The following is an 18,693-nucleotide window of genomic DNA, read 5'->3' on the forward strand; positions in this document are numbered from 1 at the left end:
TAGAAAAGCTCATGGAAAGTAGACTACAAGAAACATAGTTAATAACATTTTAACTGATCAGTGTCTTTTTTCTTTATACCTCTGGAATTAGCTGAGGTAAAAGATGTAATAAAAACTAATATATTAAAAAAGAATCTATAGTTAACTATTCATTTTCATTTCCCCACATTACCTATTTTTTCACATTCCATGGACAATTTACAATGAACTATAATTGACTTTCTGTAAATGTCATAGCTTAGCAGTTAAAAAAATACCTAAAATCTGTATAAGCTGGCCCAAATCTTCAGGAAAAAAAAACAGTACATAAATATATTTGTATGTGTCCATATGCTTGTCTGTATGTTTATAGAGACACAGAAATAACAGAACATAACATTTCATAAGTATTTTTTCTGGGGGTGATTTGCAGATAAGGAATCATAATTTTGACTCCCCTATATTCATAATTACATGAATATTGAATTATATAAGTTATATTAATTCACAGAATTCATAAAATTCTAGGAGTAAATATAACGACTATATCTTTAAATGTATATTGTGATATAGGAATCTAGACGTCTTCTCTGAAGTCAAAGGGAACAAGTAAGCTTGTTAAGTGACTTGCATATCTATAATTTTGGGTGGCTTTTCACAGTTCAAGATGTTTTAGATACTTAAAATTTCCAGAGGAACTAAATCATTGCTTCATGACATAGGATAATACCTTGGAGAACTGAAAGTACAAATGGGACTGAATGTGAGATAGATAGTATGTTTGGAGCACATTAACAGGATCCCAGCTATGTTGCTCACATGCTGAATGGCCCAATGAAGAAGTCTCCCAAAGAAAAGATGAATATTTATATTGGTCTTTGCCATTCTTCTTAGCCTTTGCCATTTGCTACTCATGTCTATCTCTGTAAGATATGCCTTGGCTAGTCCTGGGAGATCCTATCATTTCTTTGTGTGTATTTTCTGTCATAAGTTGCAAGCTCCTTGAACTGAAGACCGGTCTTTTTTTATTTTGTAGTTACATAACAGATAATAATATATAACAGAATTATAAAGACTTCTCTCTGTAATAATGGGTAAAATTATCAAATTCAGGTAAAATAGCATTGGAATATTTTAAACTAAAGAAAAATTTAAGATAAGAAATATACTGTATGAACAGACTATGTAGTCTTCATAATCACATGAAGTTATATGTCATTTATGAGCTAACCATCATATGCATCTAGCAGTGAATCTATAAAGTCTGATTTCCTAGCAAGTATCTATCACTTCTATACATATCAGTGGTGCGCCTCTACTCCTTAATTGAATGAGTGTGAGACAATAACATCAGAAGGAATGCCTCTAAAACAGTCTCTCCAGTTATAGTATCAAGGCAATATCCAATCTCAAGTCTTTGGGACTCCTTATAATTTTCCCAGGGGGGAAACCAAGTACAGATAAAATCTTAGTGGAAAAAATTAATATACATATCTATAGAAACCTAATAAAAGTGAGCTTTGGTACTCAGTCAAGGAAATATTATAAACCATTGCATACGATAGAATCAAGGAAAGTACCCAGTTTTAAGCAAGAGACGGTAACCAAAGGACACATTTTCCAATGTGACTGAATAAAGGTTGTACTTTTAATATTTCATATGTATACCAGGGCCCATATACAAAATACACAAATACAAAGTTCACTAAATGCAGAATACGCTCACCTGGGCACAGAGCAATATTACAAGGCTTATGATGTGTTTCAGGTCCTTCACACGGCCTTCCTCCATACTGAGGAGGTGTGCACGACCTTGTTCTTGTTCTTTGGCCTCGACCACATGTAAATGAACATAAACTCCATGGTGACCACTCCTCCCAAACTCCATGTACTGTAATAAAGCAAAGAAGCTTCAACAACAAAAGCAAAGAGATAAAGTCATAATGATTTTTTTCTTAATTATTAAGAAAAAAATCATCTAATAGACAATTATGAAAATATTTTAAAAGTTCAGCTGAGTTAACATTCTTATTTGCCAAAATAAATGCAAAGGGTAATTCAAAAATTCATTAAAAAATGCAAAATTGTATGCATTTTTCTGTACTTGAACAGTTATTTATGTCATAAACTTTAAATATTTTCTTTTTTAATGGAAATGCACCTCTCTCCTTCATGGTAGAATAGTCATGAATTATTTTTAAATAAATGTAATACAAACTTATAAGGTAGTATAGAAAACTAAATTTCTTATACCAGATATGATCTTCTAGAGTTAAGTTTGCATTTAAATATGTAAGGGCCAACTTAATTCTTCCAACAATTATAAAATTTCAGTATTAATGACCTTGATGGTGTCAAAAAATGAAAATGTGAGAAATTAATGGTACATATTTTAAATAGCTTTTTAACATCACATTTAGAAAATACAAGTATCTAATACAAGTACCAATACTTCAACTATGCCATTACAATGAATTCAAACTAATCATAAATATTAACATAATTTGTGCTCCTCCATAATAGCCACTGTGAACAAATATTGACGCCTTTTGCATAAAGTCCATTAGAGTTCAAAGTTTAGATCCTTTCTTTGCCACAGTCAAATAGCCAATCTCCTCTCAATTTTTAATATTTGGGATAGTAAGGAATAGTAAGGTAATATAAATAAACACTATGTGGATAATACAAATAAAAAGAAGCTGGGCAAAATGTGCTCTTTGGTTCAAAAGCTCCTGTCTTGAGGTTGGTCCTAGCATGCTCTTAGAAATTTATGAGCATAGATGTTTGGTATGACACCCGCTAGAATAAGGAAGGGGAATAGAAATTTATAATGGATGATAAAAAGATGTTCACTTTCTTCTCAACATTGGTAGGGGTAAGCAGAATCCATATAAAGTGTCAGAGGTGTTATGCGAGTAAATATAGCATATCTAGAATCTTTTGCATGTATATGTTGACCAAGTTGTTACTTTAAAAACACATATATGATACTTTACTTATGAGGCACCCATTCTCTTCTATCTATGCTATTGAGTTGCCCTAACTGGTTGTGAAAATATATTCAAACATTGAAGCACCCAAATTTGAGTAATACTCTCTGAAAAATTCTTCAAGTTTCTGTGAAAGTTGCTGGAAAACTTTCTCATTTAAGTTTGGAAAACCAAAGCTACTATGTATCCATTGGTATAAGAATAAATAATGAGTTTGTATTTAACTCCAAGAAAAAAATACACATATCCATATATTTATATATAGGTATGTACGATCAATGATAGCAAAATATTTTTTAAATATTGCATACAAATGTATTTTGCCATATAAAACATATATCTTTAATTAATTTTTGCATTTATTTTTAATTACCAATATTTCACCATTTAAAAACAACCTTCTCTTCCTCTATTGTCTATATAGTGTTAAAAGACTATATTGTATTCATATTGATAGTTCTGTTAATTTTCTCCTCAATCAAATCATACTTCTCTGTATTCATTGAACAAACCCTGAAAAAAAAAAGCTGCTAAATAGGCAGATTTTTCTCTATTAATCTCAAAGAAATGTTAATTAATCTTGATTAAATCATAAAGTTGGAATCCTTTGAAAAGTATGTCACTCCCTACTTTTTAACACTCTTTATTGTCCCATGGTGAAATTTCATGACTCCTTCATCATTTTAAAAAATCAAAAAATATTTTTTTTCATTTGAAGAGGAAACAAAATTATTAATAATTTTAGATATTATTGAATTAGGAAATTATAACAGGTATATTATGATTTTATAGATGCTATTTATAAAATTTATGTTAAAGAATAAAGATATTTTTATTTTAGTGGCAAATTGTTATATAGATTCTTTTACCTTTCAATAAAGAATGAAAATCTGTAAATAATCTAGTCCATTTGAAAAATGTGCCTCATAAAACCAAGAAAATTAAATCAAATTAATCCATTTTTAGAGTTTTCTTCCTTACTTAGACATTAGCTATATTATCACATGCCTATGCTGTATCATCTAAAGATGAAATGAGGAATATACCATATACAAATTATATTACTACTAGATTTTGAAATAAGTGTACGAATTACCTTATAATTTACATTGGGATGTATAATAAAACTCCTTTTTTTTCTTAAGAAATATATAGATGTGGATACTGTGACATTTACAAAAAAACAAAATAATCAGAACCATTCCTTAGCCCAAATAAACTTCTAAAGGATTAGAAAACATAGAGAGTAGACCAAGTGGTTCTCAACCAGAGGCAATTTTGCCCCTCAGAGGACATTTGGCAATGTCCAGAGAAATTTTTGATTGTCACAGCTCAGGGCAAGGAGGGATGCTACTGGCATCCAAGAATGCTCAGGACAGCCTCCCACAACAAAGATTTATCCATGTCAAAATGTCAATAGTACCGAGGTTGAGAAACCCTGGAAGAGATCATAAAACTATAAGTCAGAAACCAGGACAGTGAATTCACAATTCAATGTAGCTCTCTACTTTCTCAATTTACTGTCTGTTTACCTACATCATTTTCTGCTCTAAGTAAAAAGAATTTTTGAAGAGACTGTAATGTCAAAGCAACAATTTGCAAAAAGCTGGATGTCTTAGGATCCATATTAGAAGTAACACATTATCATGTAATTTAATTAAGAAAACCCTTTTGAAATTAGAATAATATGTGTGAAAGGCAACTAATTTATAACACTATTGATTAGGCTTTAGTAGTGCAAATAAATATGAGCTCAAATTCTATCATTAAATATATTTTATGGAAAGTGGCTTTGACATTCATTTCATCCTTGTGTCATTTTCATTAATTAAATGCCAAACACACTTGAATATCCACAGTGTGACAACTGGGTTATTGATTTCTGAGCTAATTTTCTTCTTGGAAATTTAAAGCATTATTTTAGAAAGATATTTACACTGGTTATGTGCTATTTAAGTTTTTAAATTTACTTTTGGTTACTGTTTTCAAGATATATTATGTAAAAAAAGGTACATATTTAGCAGCATGGCAAGTGACTGAACAAAATATTTAACACAAAATATTTCATAACAAATACAGTAACCATCTAAAAGATATTCCAATTTCCTATAGTGAAATACTTATTCTACATTTTTAAAATAATGAAGTTGCTAAATTATTGTTCAGTTTTAGAAAATTAAAAAGAAATCAACAAAACTCTCCATTCTCTTAAATTTGACATCTGAACTAAAACGATGGTTACAAGATACATTTTTTCTTATCATCAGTCCTATTTAACCAAATTTAGAAAGACAAACCTATCGTATATGAAGGTGAAGAGGGGAACTAATAATTAGTATGTATTTCTTCAGTAGGAATAATGGTAGGAGGTTTAAGAAATTGAGGAAAAACATTATAATCAGAATATTATCCAGTGTTCTATAAACATCAGATACAGAGTGAAAGGAAGAGCACTCTGATCTCACTACAGATGCTCTCCTTGCCCAGCAAAGGAATTAACCAGCAGTGTCTGGCAGAAGGATGGAGGTTTCCATATGTCAACCATATGAATTGCATAATGAGTGGCTGGAGAGTAAGCACTGAATGGAGAATTGTGGAGAACACTTTAGCACCCTCTCAGACTTCCACTCGGGCATCCATTTGCCATTAGACTCCATCCTTGCATACTGAAGGCAACTTCACTTTTCCAAGGGATGCTGACAAGATAAATGTATATATCAAGCACAGCTTAATTCTCTATTGACAATTTTCTCATTGCTCAGGAAAGGAAACTTGATCCTAGAACCCTCAACATAAATACTGTAAGTAGGGGTGGGCTTTAAGTGTGAGACAATATACTCCACCCACACCCAGCTGAAAATCCACAAACATTTACTCATGAGGTCATTTTATGTATAAAATTTAGAAATTTTGTAATTCCTAAAACCTCCAGCTCTTGGAGGTTTTCCTTCTCTTGACTAACAGACCTAGAGTCTTTGCTCACTAGCCCGTTTTTGTCATCTTCTGTCATTGACATCCCCTTCTGTGACCTCCATAAGCATTTTCCCTCTGAATTTTCTTTTCACTTGATGTTCCTTCTCATCTAGTTTAATTCCCACTGACTCTCATTGATTTCTTTTGTTTTCAGTGGGAGTTATTGCTGTTTCCTGCTAATTCAGTCTTCTCTTCCTCATAGTTCTCTGCCTTGTTTAGCTTTAACTTCGACCTTCATCTGCTGCTTTGAATCTCCTAATTTCATTATAGAGGATTTCCCAACTCAGTGTGCCCTCTCCTCCACATTCTGCCCACCACTTCTTTTCCCTTTTGTTTCTTCCAGATTGTCTTTCCTTTTATTGTGATAAAAAAGTACATAACAGAAAAGTTATCATCCAAACTATTTTTAAGTGTACGATTCAGTGCTGTTAAATATATCCCCATTGTTGTAAAACAGATCTTCAGAACTTATTCAGTTTGCAAATCAAAACCCTGTACCCATTAAACAATAACTCCTCCAGACTGTCTTTTAATGGGTTGCCCTTGCTTATTCAGCTGGGAAATTAGGATTATCTCTGCCATTCCCCCATGCCACCCACTCTCTACTCTTGTCTTTAGCAACTGCAAAATCAGCCATCTCTGGAAACGGAATTCATCAGAAAATTTTTACAGCTGAACAGCTGCTGCAGAACCAGTCCCTTTCTTTATGCCCACCCCCTTTGGGGGCCTATGGAAAGGCTGTGAATGCAAGTCTAGGGTCAACTGCAGTGGTTGATGGTTTTATCACCCCTCCACCAAATACTTGAGCAAAAATATAAACCTGGAGATTCACAGTATCATGTGCTTTGGACTTCTTGAAAGAAAGCCCAGATTCCTTTTGGTACTTATTTTTAGATGAAAGCCAGTAATTTGAGAAGGCAAAATGCCTGTGATAGGCATGTAGGCCTCAAATGAGAACAAAATGTTGATGTAACATGGAAAATCTCACCCTACGTGGGTAAGCTACCATGCTGTGCACCATTTAGCATTAAAGATTTTTTCCTCCATTAATGACTTTAAAGTTTACAATGCAGTAGATGGCTCTGATGAGGACAACCAACTGAGTGAAAGAAATGAGCAGGAATTCCTTTGGTCAGGGGAACTATGTTCTCTGATAGGGTCAGATAAGTGATAGGAAAACAACTGCCAGCTTTAAAGACTATATCAACCACTGCCTTTAGTAATGGGTACAGATCACATTTGCAGTATGCCTGTAAGTCACACTTTCCTCAAACATTCAACTGGACATTTTGACCACCTAAAATAAGGAAAGATATTGTAATCTTAAAATATTATTAGAAGCAGATAGATAAATTTCAAGCTTCTAGCTGCAGTGGGTAGGGGAGTCACTTACGCAATTTTCTGACTGCTCTGAAAGCAGAAATAATCACTTATATAACAAAATTTCACAGTTGAATAAGAATTAAACTTATCCACTCTAATTAAAATGTCTATACCCAGTTCATATGAAAATAACAAATCTTTCCAAATGCGTAGCATGACACAATTCAATAACATCCACAGTTGTAGTTGCTGCTAACACTACCTGGACAGAGGGCAGTGTTATTGCAAACCCTTGATTCTCTTAATGGGCCGCTGCAGTGTGTCCCGTAAGGTGATACACAAGTTCTGGTTCGCACCTGCGACCCTTGACCACAAGTAACTGAGCATGTGCTCCACTGGGACCACTCTTCCACACCAGATTCACCTGTGTGCAAGACAACAAATAAACATGAAATACCGTTTTGAATATTCATTCACTAAGCATCATACCAAACTGACAACTATGACATGAAAGAATAATTTAAATGTAAAAATATGACACTACATCAAAAGGTACAAGAAAACATTTCAGAGCAAAATAAATTTAAAGAGAGATACATATTACGCTGATGCAAGGTCCAAGTTTGCTATTACCTTTTTAGCAAAGCTACTCTTCACAAAGACACTGTGCCGTGGACACTATGAAGGGACCAGTCAGCATTTTACAACAAGAATGGTTGCTGAAGCAATTCTCTTCAGGCCAATCTAAAGCTTTGTACTTTGGATGGGAGAGGGAGCAAAATGTATTGCTAAACTTACTCTGGTTTTGGTGAGCAGCAATATATTGATGTATTCTTTCCTAATCTTTTATTGCATAGTCTTTCTAATGCTGGATGAGGTGGGGCCCTGGGAGTCTGGACGTATCTAATTTTTATTGTGTTAATCACTGACACTTATTTAGAATTTATTCCCACTGCTGTTCTTACTTTTTTCATCCTGTGACAGCTATTTATCTTGTGATAATTTGTTTAAAAGCCTTCTGCTTGCAATTTTCCTCATGATCTAGAGTAGAAGAGTGAGTTTTACTCAAAATGAAGGAAAATTTCTCTGGGATTTCTATTAATTTATTCAACATAGGGCCCTAAAAAGCCAAGGAGTATCCGAATTAATTACTTTTCTTAGAGTAAGCATCACACTAAAATTATGTCTAGTTTGCATTATTATCTAAAGTCATGTCCCAAAGGACTTAAAGTCAAGAATTTCTAAGTCCATCACAGTGGGCTTTTGATTCTATTCTGATATCATGTTCAGGATAGATTCTTAATACTGATTTGAAAACTTGCAGTTGCTTTTCCCCAAATACGAAATTGGGGCATTTACCTGCTAGTGGGAGCTATTTAATTATTTAGTTGTGGGAAAGGTTTATGGTTGAAGTGTTTCTGAACACTTTGTATCACTGATTACATAAACAAAGGAACAATTTATACTTCATAAGTTCTGTTTAGAATTTGCCTTTGGAATATAATTAAAAAATAGAATATGATAATCTATTTGTCCATCTTTATTATTTTTTTTGAAGGGTTAGTAAATGATTTAGAAATTACTTGCAGTGCTACTCAAGACAGCGGGTCCATAGACTGGTACTTCAGGACAGAAGGAGGCTGAACCAGAATGTAACTCAACTTGCTGATTTCTTCACTGAGAATTTCTTTTTTTCCAAACAAACAAACAAAAAAGTCAGCTGAAATTAAACGTGTGTTTGATAATGTAGTTGAATTTACATCCTGGTATATGCTTCTTATTTCCACAGAGGCCCATAAAAACTAGTTCGCAGATAAACACAGGTCCACCAACCACACTTTGGGTAGCACTATTATGAAGATTTGTTCTTACATTGATCTGCATTATGCACCCAGAGGCATAGATCTTAATGCATTTATGACTAGATATATATAATAAGGTCACAGACAGTGGTTAACTGGGATGACATATTACATTAAATAGGACTTATTTTTGGTGTTGGATCAGTGTTTGTCCTGAAAATACTCTATAGATTAATTACCCTTGATTATTTTAGTCTTTTTTGCCATCACCAGTTTATATTGTAACTACTTCTTAAAAATGTTATTGGATGACCATTTGAATAATATTTAAAGACATGCCTCATAATATTCTCTTTTACATTAAAGAATAGTCTGAAGATAAAAAATCATTATTCTAGACCCCAACAATATGGCAATAGTCAAAAAATATCCACACATATATGTATATATGAACATATATTTTTAGCAATGAAACTTTTTAAAGTAAAGTTAGGAAAAACATAATGCAAAGCTTTTTCTTTTGATAATTCAATATGTGTTGTGATGACAGTAAGTGAAGTATAAATATTATGGTTGTATGTTATTAATTAAAAGCTAGGAAACCTTGAACAGTGAATTCTATAAATAAAATGATAAAGGTTATGAATAAAATTAGTTATGTTTTTCCACAAAAGCAGTCCTTCTCTTACCCTTGCACTGTTATTATGGCATTAAAAATGTTTTTTATTAAATTGAACAATGAATCAGGATCAAGATCTACTTTTAAATGTATTTCTGTACAAATATTTAAAAATCGAGGTTCCTTCTGAATGTATACTATAATGATGTTGAACAGGCTAAGCAGTGATGTGCAGATCATAAGAAATTGATAATCAGTGCTAAGAACTGGCCTTCTTCACTCACTCAAATTGATGATTCATTTTGTTGATCGAAAACAAAATAAATAAGTGAATAAAGTCTATATTGGCTTTCAAATTATGAATCAAATTTTGCCACTCAATTACCAGCCTACCTACCAAAATGACCTCATTATATCTCAAATGGCATAGTTTCAAGTGACATTTCCACTAAATAGATATGATTTCCATGCTGCCACTTCTTTACTACAAAAAGTGTGAAGCCTGTTCTAATGAGGCGTATTGGATCCCTGTAAGAAATAGCTCATATACTTAAAAGAAAGGTATGCATATATATATACACTTTTAAACTCAATGACATTAAAATAGTAAAGTATAATACAAAGTACACTATTTTTAATATGTGTATCTTTGGAGATAGCACAAACTAATCTGGTTCCTTAACTTGTAGCAGAGAAGGCACATTAAACACCATGTAGAATGCTTCAGTATCTAAGGCACTATTAAGGCTCTTTATCCTGACACAAAATATAAAAGGGGACTGGAAAAGCACTGTAATTAAAGTCAGAAGGTCTGTTTGATGGAAAGCTATTGAATATTAGCTCTGTGACCTTGAGAAAGTCACTTTATTTCTCTGAACCTCTCAATAAAATGAGTAATACGTCTACCTCAAAATGTATCTGTGAGGTTTAAATGAGATAATGTATAAGAGTGCATTTCAAATTATAAACAAAATATTAATATAAAATTTTCTAGTATGTTAAAATCATACTAGAAACATTTTTAATGTTATACTTCTCTTTTAGATAACATGCTATAATATATATTTCTAATATACGTTATCTCCGCCACTGGAATACAGGACCACTTTTCTAAACATGTTTATAAGATCATTGGATGACCATGATGTTAAAAAGCATCAGTAAGTAAAATTAAATTGTCATAAGCTATCTTATTGAAATTTAATTTAGATGTCTGTATTAAATATCTGTATCTTATCACTTCATTTCATTTCCCTTGAAATGAAATATATATTGCGATACACATAAATTGTGTCCTAGGCTATTTGAGCATTGTTCATTTATATTTAAACTAGTCTATCTCAATTATTGGACTGACCAAAATGATCAAGTTATCTTGATCAGTAATGCTATTTTCCCAAACGTTACCCCTTTAAAAACGATTTCCATTCATGTTATTACTTTATAGAAAGCAAGCTTTTCAGATACAGGGTATACTAATCATACTGGTTGAAGAAGCCAGGTTATTCATTTTGAGAAAGAATTCTTAATTCTAAAGGCTTATAGGTTTTGCTTTGTTTTCTCTCATGACTAATATAAAATACATATTATATTGTCTTTCATCATTCAGTTTTACCTCTATTGCATTTTTCTTCATTCTCACATTAATGTTAGCAAATGTCTATGACTGTTTATATGTAACACAAATCTCCTGGTTTGAAAGACAAATAGAAAAGTTTTATAGAAAAAACTTAATTTTTGTGAGATTTGATTGTGTGACACTTGTATTTATTCAGACTAACTACCTTAACACCTAAAGGAAGTATAACTTAGAAAATATCTCAGGAAAATAAACAGCTCCTCTCTTAACTTTTAATTGCTTCATATCAAATTACATATTTTAAAAACCATTTAAAATAATGCAGTTTTCCAGTCTTCAGTATTGTAGTAATTTCAATTTAAAGTAAGTATTATATGTGTATTTATATTTACCTATACTATTTCTGGTTTAAAATAAAACAATAAATATTTAAGAACAATCGATATTTTCAGAACTTTAATTTTGGAGTTCATCGCCTTTTCTGAATCATCGTTAACAATATAAGGAAATGGTTTTAATGCTCCTTGTGGATCTATTTAATAAGTGTTTCATCTACTTTACCAAATCATGTGTTAATATGTTTTAGATACAAAACAATGCTTGTAAAAGAACCAGTAAATGAAAACAGAATTTAGTAATTTCTGACTAAGTAAACATAATGTTCCTTGTGATTTGAATTTGTAAAAAAGGTTTTGGTCGAAAACTGAATTTTCTTGGTTGATGTCATAGGCAAATCCAAAAACTGAATTTATATAAAATGCCCTGGCCAAACTGCATAACATTTATGCATTAGCAAATTTTACTACATTACAGGAAATTTAAAACTATGGCTCTCCATTTCACTTCCAAATGACCCCACTTTTAAGTAATTTCAGGAAGCCAATGACTGCGGCCTCTTTTTCAAAAAAGAAGAAAGTCTCTAATTTTGCAGCAATGCCCCCGGGTGAGATGGCATCTGAAGGAGGCTGAGTAGTTAGATCATGTTCTATGCCTCTATGTAAAGTCAAATATTCCCTAATCTCTGGTCAGTGGCTGAGACTATTTTGCTCCATGTAAGGGAGAAAAATACATTTAATAATTTGAAAATTTACCTGACCCTGGCAATGCACTTTCGGACCTGTACAAGCAAATAGTAAATATATGTCACCTTTTGTTAAATAAGAAGTTGCACCAAAAGCAATCCAGATAAGCAAGTTTTGTTCATTTCAGGATCTAGCTCAACGTGTATATTTAAAAAGCTAAAAATATGTCCTTAATGTAGAATTTATTGTAAACACTCTTCTTGTTCTGAAGAATTCTTTGACCTACTTGTAATGAGGTGTTAAACTCTCCAATTACTCACCAATTACCAAAGAGCACAATCCATTAAGAATATTTGCATTTTTAAGTTGTAGATTCAAATCTAGTGTTCAGAATATATATCTTAAGAAAATATAAACTAAAGGAAATATTCATTCTTCAGGAGAATTTCATCAAAATCAATGTCATGTCAAAAAGCTGATCGAGTACTTGAAACTTCTGTATTAATGGTAAAACAGATGATCCAGATTGGAATGAATAAAACTTTATAAAGACATAGATAAGATTGTTAGTTTGCAATTTCCTGAAACAAAAGTGACAGCTGAAAATGTTTATAACACATTTTAAACACATTTTCATCTAAGAATGTACTACATGCAATGTAAACAGAAGGAATTATAGCCCATTTATTATGATGAACCAACATATGAATGCATTTACTTGTGTATATATATATGTTTTTCTTTTTTTTAGGGAGGTATTTGCAAAAAATCTAATGAGTTTAGAATTAAAAACTTTACAAACCAGAAAGTGATCTTTGTTGATATTTAATTATTTGGAGTATATTATGGCTTACTAATAAAGATTGTCAACTTTTTATTATTTAGCTTCTATAACAAAACCTTTTTTTCAAATAAAAAAATCTGAAAAAATTTTCTAATTTCCATACATTTTAATAATTAATATTTATATGAAGTATGGCATTTAAAAAATCCAACATCTTATTGTTAAATTAAATTTCATCATTTAAACTCCTATTTAAATTCTAATTCTGAAAAGTCCTATAACAATCAATTATTGATGAAATAACTTTGTTGAGTTCTTTAAAAGATTAATGGTACATTTAAGTAGTTAATTAACATAGGTAAATAATAACATGTAAATCTTAAATGTCCCATACTAAAAGCAAAATAAATCTTACACATATTTTTGTGCACTTTTCAACTCACAGCTACTTCATTTATGGACTTTAACTGGTGACAAAAAAAAAATGGCTCAAAAAAATATCAGCTCCAAAAACTGACAAATGTGCAGCAAAAGATTATGAAAACATGCAGTGGTTTCATTAAATTAACAACAATAAATAGAAAAATGTAACTAACGTATTACCAGTTTGTGCCATAAATTTAGCAGCATCAGCTTGTTCCTGAGGGACCCTTTTTTCATGAACAGATCGAGGTCGCTGACTTTTAATTGTATGATCTCCCATCATTCCAAATTCTAAAGACAGAATAAAGGTATATGAAAGCTTGTGTGTAGACATTTCTCACAAATTACATTACTGTCTCATGCAATATGTTCCTACACATACCTAGAAGTTACTGATTAAATTTACAATTCTAAATTTGCTAGGCTGATCTACTTGGAATATTTCTAAACTCGAGTAAAAAAAAATCTATAAACAAGAACAAGTTTTCAAGAAACAATAATAACAGTCAATAGAATGACACATCAGGTTTTAAGTCAGCTTAATTAACAAATAGTGTACTCTTTTCTGATCATGTTTTCAAGCAATACATCGGAAAAAATACAACCACAGTGTTAACTGTTGTTTTTCAGAGACAGAATCCTGACTGTATAACAGCTGCTGCTTTGCTGAATAGTAATCACCCCACAAGTTTTTCAGCACTTTTCTTGAGGAATAAATAATCCTTAACCTAGCTTTCCTAAGGTAAGCATTCACTTAATATAGTGTTTTTCCAAAGATAAGGTTGGCCTTGGTGTCCTTAAAAGCTCATGGATACGTGGTGGTTGAAGTAATTCTCATTCTCTCCTGCCCTGCCCCAAATAGTTGTTCATCCCTTTTCTAACCACATGTAAGACAGTGTTTTTTCTTTTAAAAGTTATGTTTAAAAGAAATGGATGAGTCCAGGTTTCTGTGATTTAATCCTTTAATGTTGTACCTCCTAGGAAAAGCAAAAAAAAAAAAAAAAAATCTGGCCCTAAGTCAGTGACAATGGGGAAAGAAAAAATAAGTTGAACAAAAGATAGACTCCATAATATATTTTTGAAAAATTCATACGCCTGGAATTCTGCAAGAGTTCCATGCTTCTAGTACAGTTATTGTAAAATAATTTTAATGAAACAAATGCCTAATTTATGGAAGAGTTGTTGACTCTGGCTTAGAGAAGTGTGTAAGGGAAGGGGATTCCTGAAGGGTGAGGAGCAGGCAATCATGGTGTTTCTGTTACATTAAGACAATTGTTGGGCCCTTAAGACCAGAACTTTAATACATGACAAAGATGATTGAGTAAAATATGTTCTAATGATAGTGCCAGAACCAATGTCAAAATTTGGGAATGTTTAATTTTACCTTCTCCTATCAATCTTTAATCTTCTGCTAAAATATTACAACTCACTTTGTATAATTGAACACTGTATTGTGTAAGCACTAATTCTATTAACTTTTTAAATTTTATGGGAAGAGAAAAGACTAGCACATATTTTTGTCCATCCCGGCAAATCCCCATATAATTATTAAAGTATGGCACTTGACAGATTAATTTGTCAGAAATTCTTTCCCGATTTCTACCCAAGAGTACATCCCATGAGAAATCTGAGAAATCTAAATGTGTGTTTGTTTTTGTCAGTTTAGATAAAATCCAAGGCAGGAAATGGAAATTTTCATAAAATGTCAGTTGGCTTAATCTTGTAAAATCCATCATTATTTTCCATTGCTGCCAACATCCTCTCATTGCATTCATTTATGCAGGATGTGCTGCCTCAGCTATGTTTCATTATGCTAATAAGACATGTCTAATCACATGTCATTTAATGATTTGGGAAACTGACTACTTAGAAAGTTTGTATCTGGACTCTTATGTACTACCCAGTATTTTAAAGTATTATATGTAATTGAAAATTTTCTGAGTCTGAAACAGCAAAGGAAATTCAGTAGTAATTTTTATTAACAGTATATTTTACCTCTGTGTGTGTGTGTGTGTGTGTGTGTGTGTGTGTGTCTACACTTAGAACATTTAAGTCAGAGTTTATGTATGCATAAATAAGCTGCAGGCTCTAATTGTCACACTAAGGTAGTTTTGGCACTGGGCAAAGGATAGAAAAGAAATTTTTCATAACTACAACTTCTTCTTTTTTTTTTTTTTAAATAACTTCTGTTAGTAAGTAACTTTATTACCTGTTCTAGTAGAAGAAATTCTTCAACTCAGTGGCAGCATGAGAAGAGCCTACACTCTATTTTCTGAGAAAAAAATAGTTTATGTGTTACAGGGACTATAATCTTGAAATCTGCAGTTCTGAGTTATATTGGTGAACACTGCTGAAATAATTTTTAAAGTGTCATATTAAATTTTTAATTCTTTCTGGACTTTGAACACAAGTACTCATCTTTAAAAAGAGGTGTTCACATTTATGTGAACTATCTCATATTATTAGCTGGATTGTGAATTAAATATCTCAAACATGAGTATAACACAAATTAAATTTCAGTATTATTCACTGTTGTCACTTTTGCTCAATTCTACTCATCATCAATAATCAATGTTGTGTGAGCATTAGTGCTGATACTTAACACTGGGATACTTAATAATGGACCACAGTATTTGAAAAGAAATTATTCAATCATCTATGAATGTGACTATATATTTTTCTGTAACTAAAAGTTTCAATTGAAATTTTTTATTATTTCTGTCAATATAATTTATCTGAAAAATAACTTCTAAAAAGTGAAAACTAACATGAGGGCTTGATATAACTAAATTCCCTATAAGATAGAAGACATACTCACAATTTATTTCTTTTTCTCAGGTGGAAAAACAACACTATGGTGGTATTTTTTGAATGTTCTAGATCTCTTGTTTCAGACCTAAAAGAATCTGAATTTGTAAGTGAATCACTTAAACTATTATCTAACCAAGTGAATTTCTTTTGCCAAGGTTTATGTGCCAAAGAAATCTTTATTTTAGGGTTGTTGTCAATGGTAAGATTTAACAACAAATGTTATGGGTCCATCCATATCTCACAAAGGGATATTTTCAAAACATTCGTGTTCTCTTTTGTGATGATTTTACCTTCTTCACTTCTAGTGAAAATAAAGGCCAGTTGGATCATTCAAACTTAGAAAAAAATTAGGCTATTACTTTTGCTATTATTTTCTTATGTGGTGAATGTGGGTTGAGGTAAACCTTTATCATATTAGGCTCTCTGAATAATAAAAGTTCTTCATGGGTTATTGATTTATACTCATATGATTCTGAGTTGGCAAAGATAACATACTACATTAGTTACACAAGAAAAATAGCATAACCAAATAAAAAGATGATTTGCTTTGTATAAGCGATGGAAAGCAAGTTATGAAATCAAATGAAGTAATGTACAGCATAATATTGTGTATGTATATATGGTACATGGTTTATGAAAAACAGGGTTATTTCCTATATCTTTATATTGATGGTATCAATGAAGTGGTAGGTAAATAACTGTATGCATGTATAAAACTCAAATGACTGGAGATGACTTTCATATTTAGGCACATTTTCTCATACAATCTTTCAATGTGCTTCTTGATAAAAAGCAGGAGTGTCTGAAAGTAAGATATACTCAAAGCTACATGAAAGAACAGTTTTGAAAATTCGTTAAGAATACTTTTATGTCTTCTCTTTTCTCATCCAGAAATATATAAGTAGATCATGAAGAAGCAAATAGATTTGAAAACTGCCTCTTGATAGTCAGTTGTCAGTTGTGAAGTTTTTTTCCTGGAAATCAAGGATTATAACAATGTGAAGTTGAAGTCATCAAGAAGTGAAAACACACACCATTTGCTATTTTATCATGTGTTTGTCAGTGTGCAGGCAAGCAGAGAGTTAGATTAGCTGATAAGTTATCACTGCAATCTATTTTGCAATATAAATAGTAACTTCACTTGCTAGCTAACTTTTCTTAAAATTTCTACAGAAACCACCCTAGCCCAGGCCATCACTGCTTCTCAACAAACTCTCAAAGTTATCTCTTACTTACATTCTATGATCAAAGTGCACCATTTTTTGTCATGGAAATCGTCAAACCACTGCATCATTTCTATCATCTTCCTCAGATATGAAATATCTGTTCTTCTGTCCATGCCTGAGGTAAAACCCTTCACCAAGTTCAACCCCAAAGGCGCTACCTCCATGAACTATTTCTTAATCAACTAATAAGTGGCCTCTGTCTTTTAAACTTCTATTTTATTTTGTATCAATAATGGACTTTCATCTTAATTTTCATATTGAATTCTTCCTACTAGATTATAAACCTGTGAGAAGGAAAAATGACTTATGAGTTTTAAAATCACCTCCTGATTTACACATAGCTGGGGTTCATTATTTATCTTATAAATACATTTCATATGAAGAATTGTGTCTTTAAAATGCGAGTTTCTAGATGTCTGGAATCCTTTATTTAACCTGCTTGGTGAACAGTCCGATGGGAAAAAAGTAAAATTCTTCATGAAGTACTTGCAAATTAGTTACGTATGATCATGAAGTTCAGTATTTCTTTTGTCAGCAAGGAATATTATCCATAAATACATTCAGGTTCTTATTTAAATAATTGCAATGTTACTGTTTTAAAAAGAAACTTAAATCTCACTGACCTAAAACAAAACTTAATGCCTTAAAAACAATGGTTAATTTTTATTAATAATCATTTTTTAATTACTTACGTGTTAGGCACTAAAGTTACAAAGGCAAGTTAAAAGTAGTCTCTAATATTCTGAAGCTCATAGCCCTAGGAAATCCACTAAACATGGCTCGAACCTTTCAAACATGTAAAATTATTTATTTTAATCAAAATAGTAAGCTCCACTCAAAACCCACTTATTAGATTAACTTCCTAAATAATATATCACTCTTAACTAGAATGACTTGCTAACATGTTTCAAAAGAGAAAATACATCTTTTAAGCCATACAACTGGACATTTGAAGTGACATTTCATTTGTCATCATAACAACTAAGGATATTAAATGTGTAACTTGTTGGCAGAATAAAGATTCTATCATCTGACTGGATTATGGTGGTATAGACAAATTCTGTTAAGAAGGAACAGACATTTCTGAAATAAGATAATTCTATTTAATGCATTCTTAGTTCATATGTTTTCAGAAACATATTATTAAATGTGTTCATTCATT

At 31.6% G+C, this 18,693-nt stretch overlaps 1 protein-coding gene across 5 annotated transcripts in view; it reads right to left on the reverse strand.

Moving 5' to 3' along the window:
* The window catches only part of ADGRB3 (adhesion G protein-coupled receptor B3), a 727,056-nt gene that overhangs the window by 418,347 nt on the left and 290,016 nt on the right, over positions 1 to 18,693 (reverse strand). For 4 of the 5 annotated variants that reach the window (XM_053222611.1, XM_027057493.2, XM_027057492.2 and 1 more), the window contains 3 exons: positions 13,675 to 13,785; positions 7,528 to 7,689; positions 1,706 to 1,870 (listed from right to left, as the gene is read on the reverse strand). In XM_053222611.1, coding sequence (XP_053078586.1) covers positions 1,706 to 1,870; positions 7,528 to 7,689; positions 13,675 to 13,785 — 438 coding nt within the window. The remainder of the gene's footprint in view (positions 1 to 1,705; positions 1,871 to 7,527; positions 7,690 to 13,674; positions 13,786 to 18,693) is intronic. The other variant, XM_053222612.1, reaches the window with a different exon arrangement.

The sequence above is a fragment of the Acinonyx jubatus genome, chromosome B2 (genome assembly GCF_027475565.1).
Source record: "Acinonyx jubatus isolate Ajub_Pintada_27869175 chromosome B2, VMU_Ajub_asm_v1.0, whole genome shotgun sequence".
NCBI lineage: Eukaryota > Metazoa > Chordata > Mammalia > Carnivora > Felidae > Acinonyx > Acinonyx jubatus.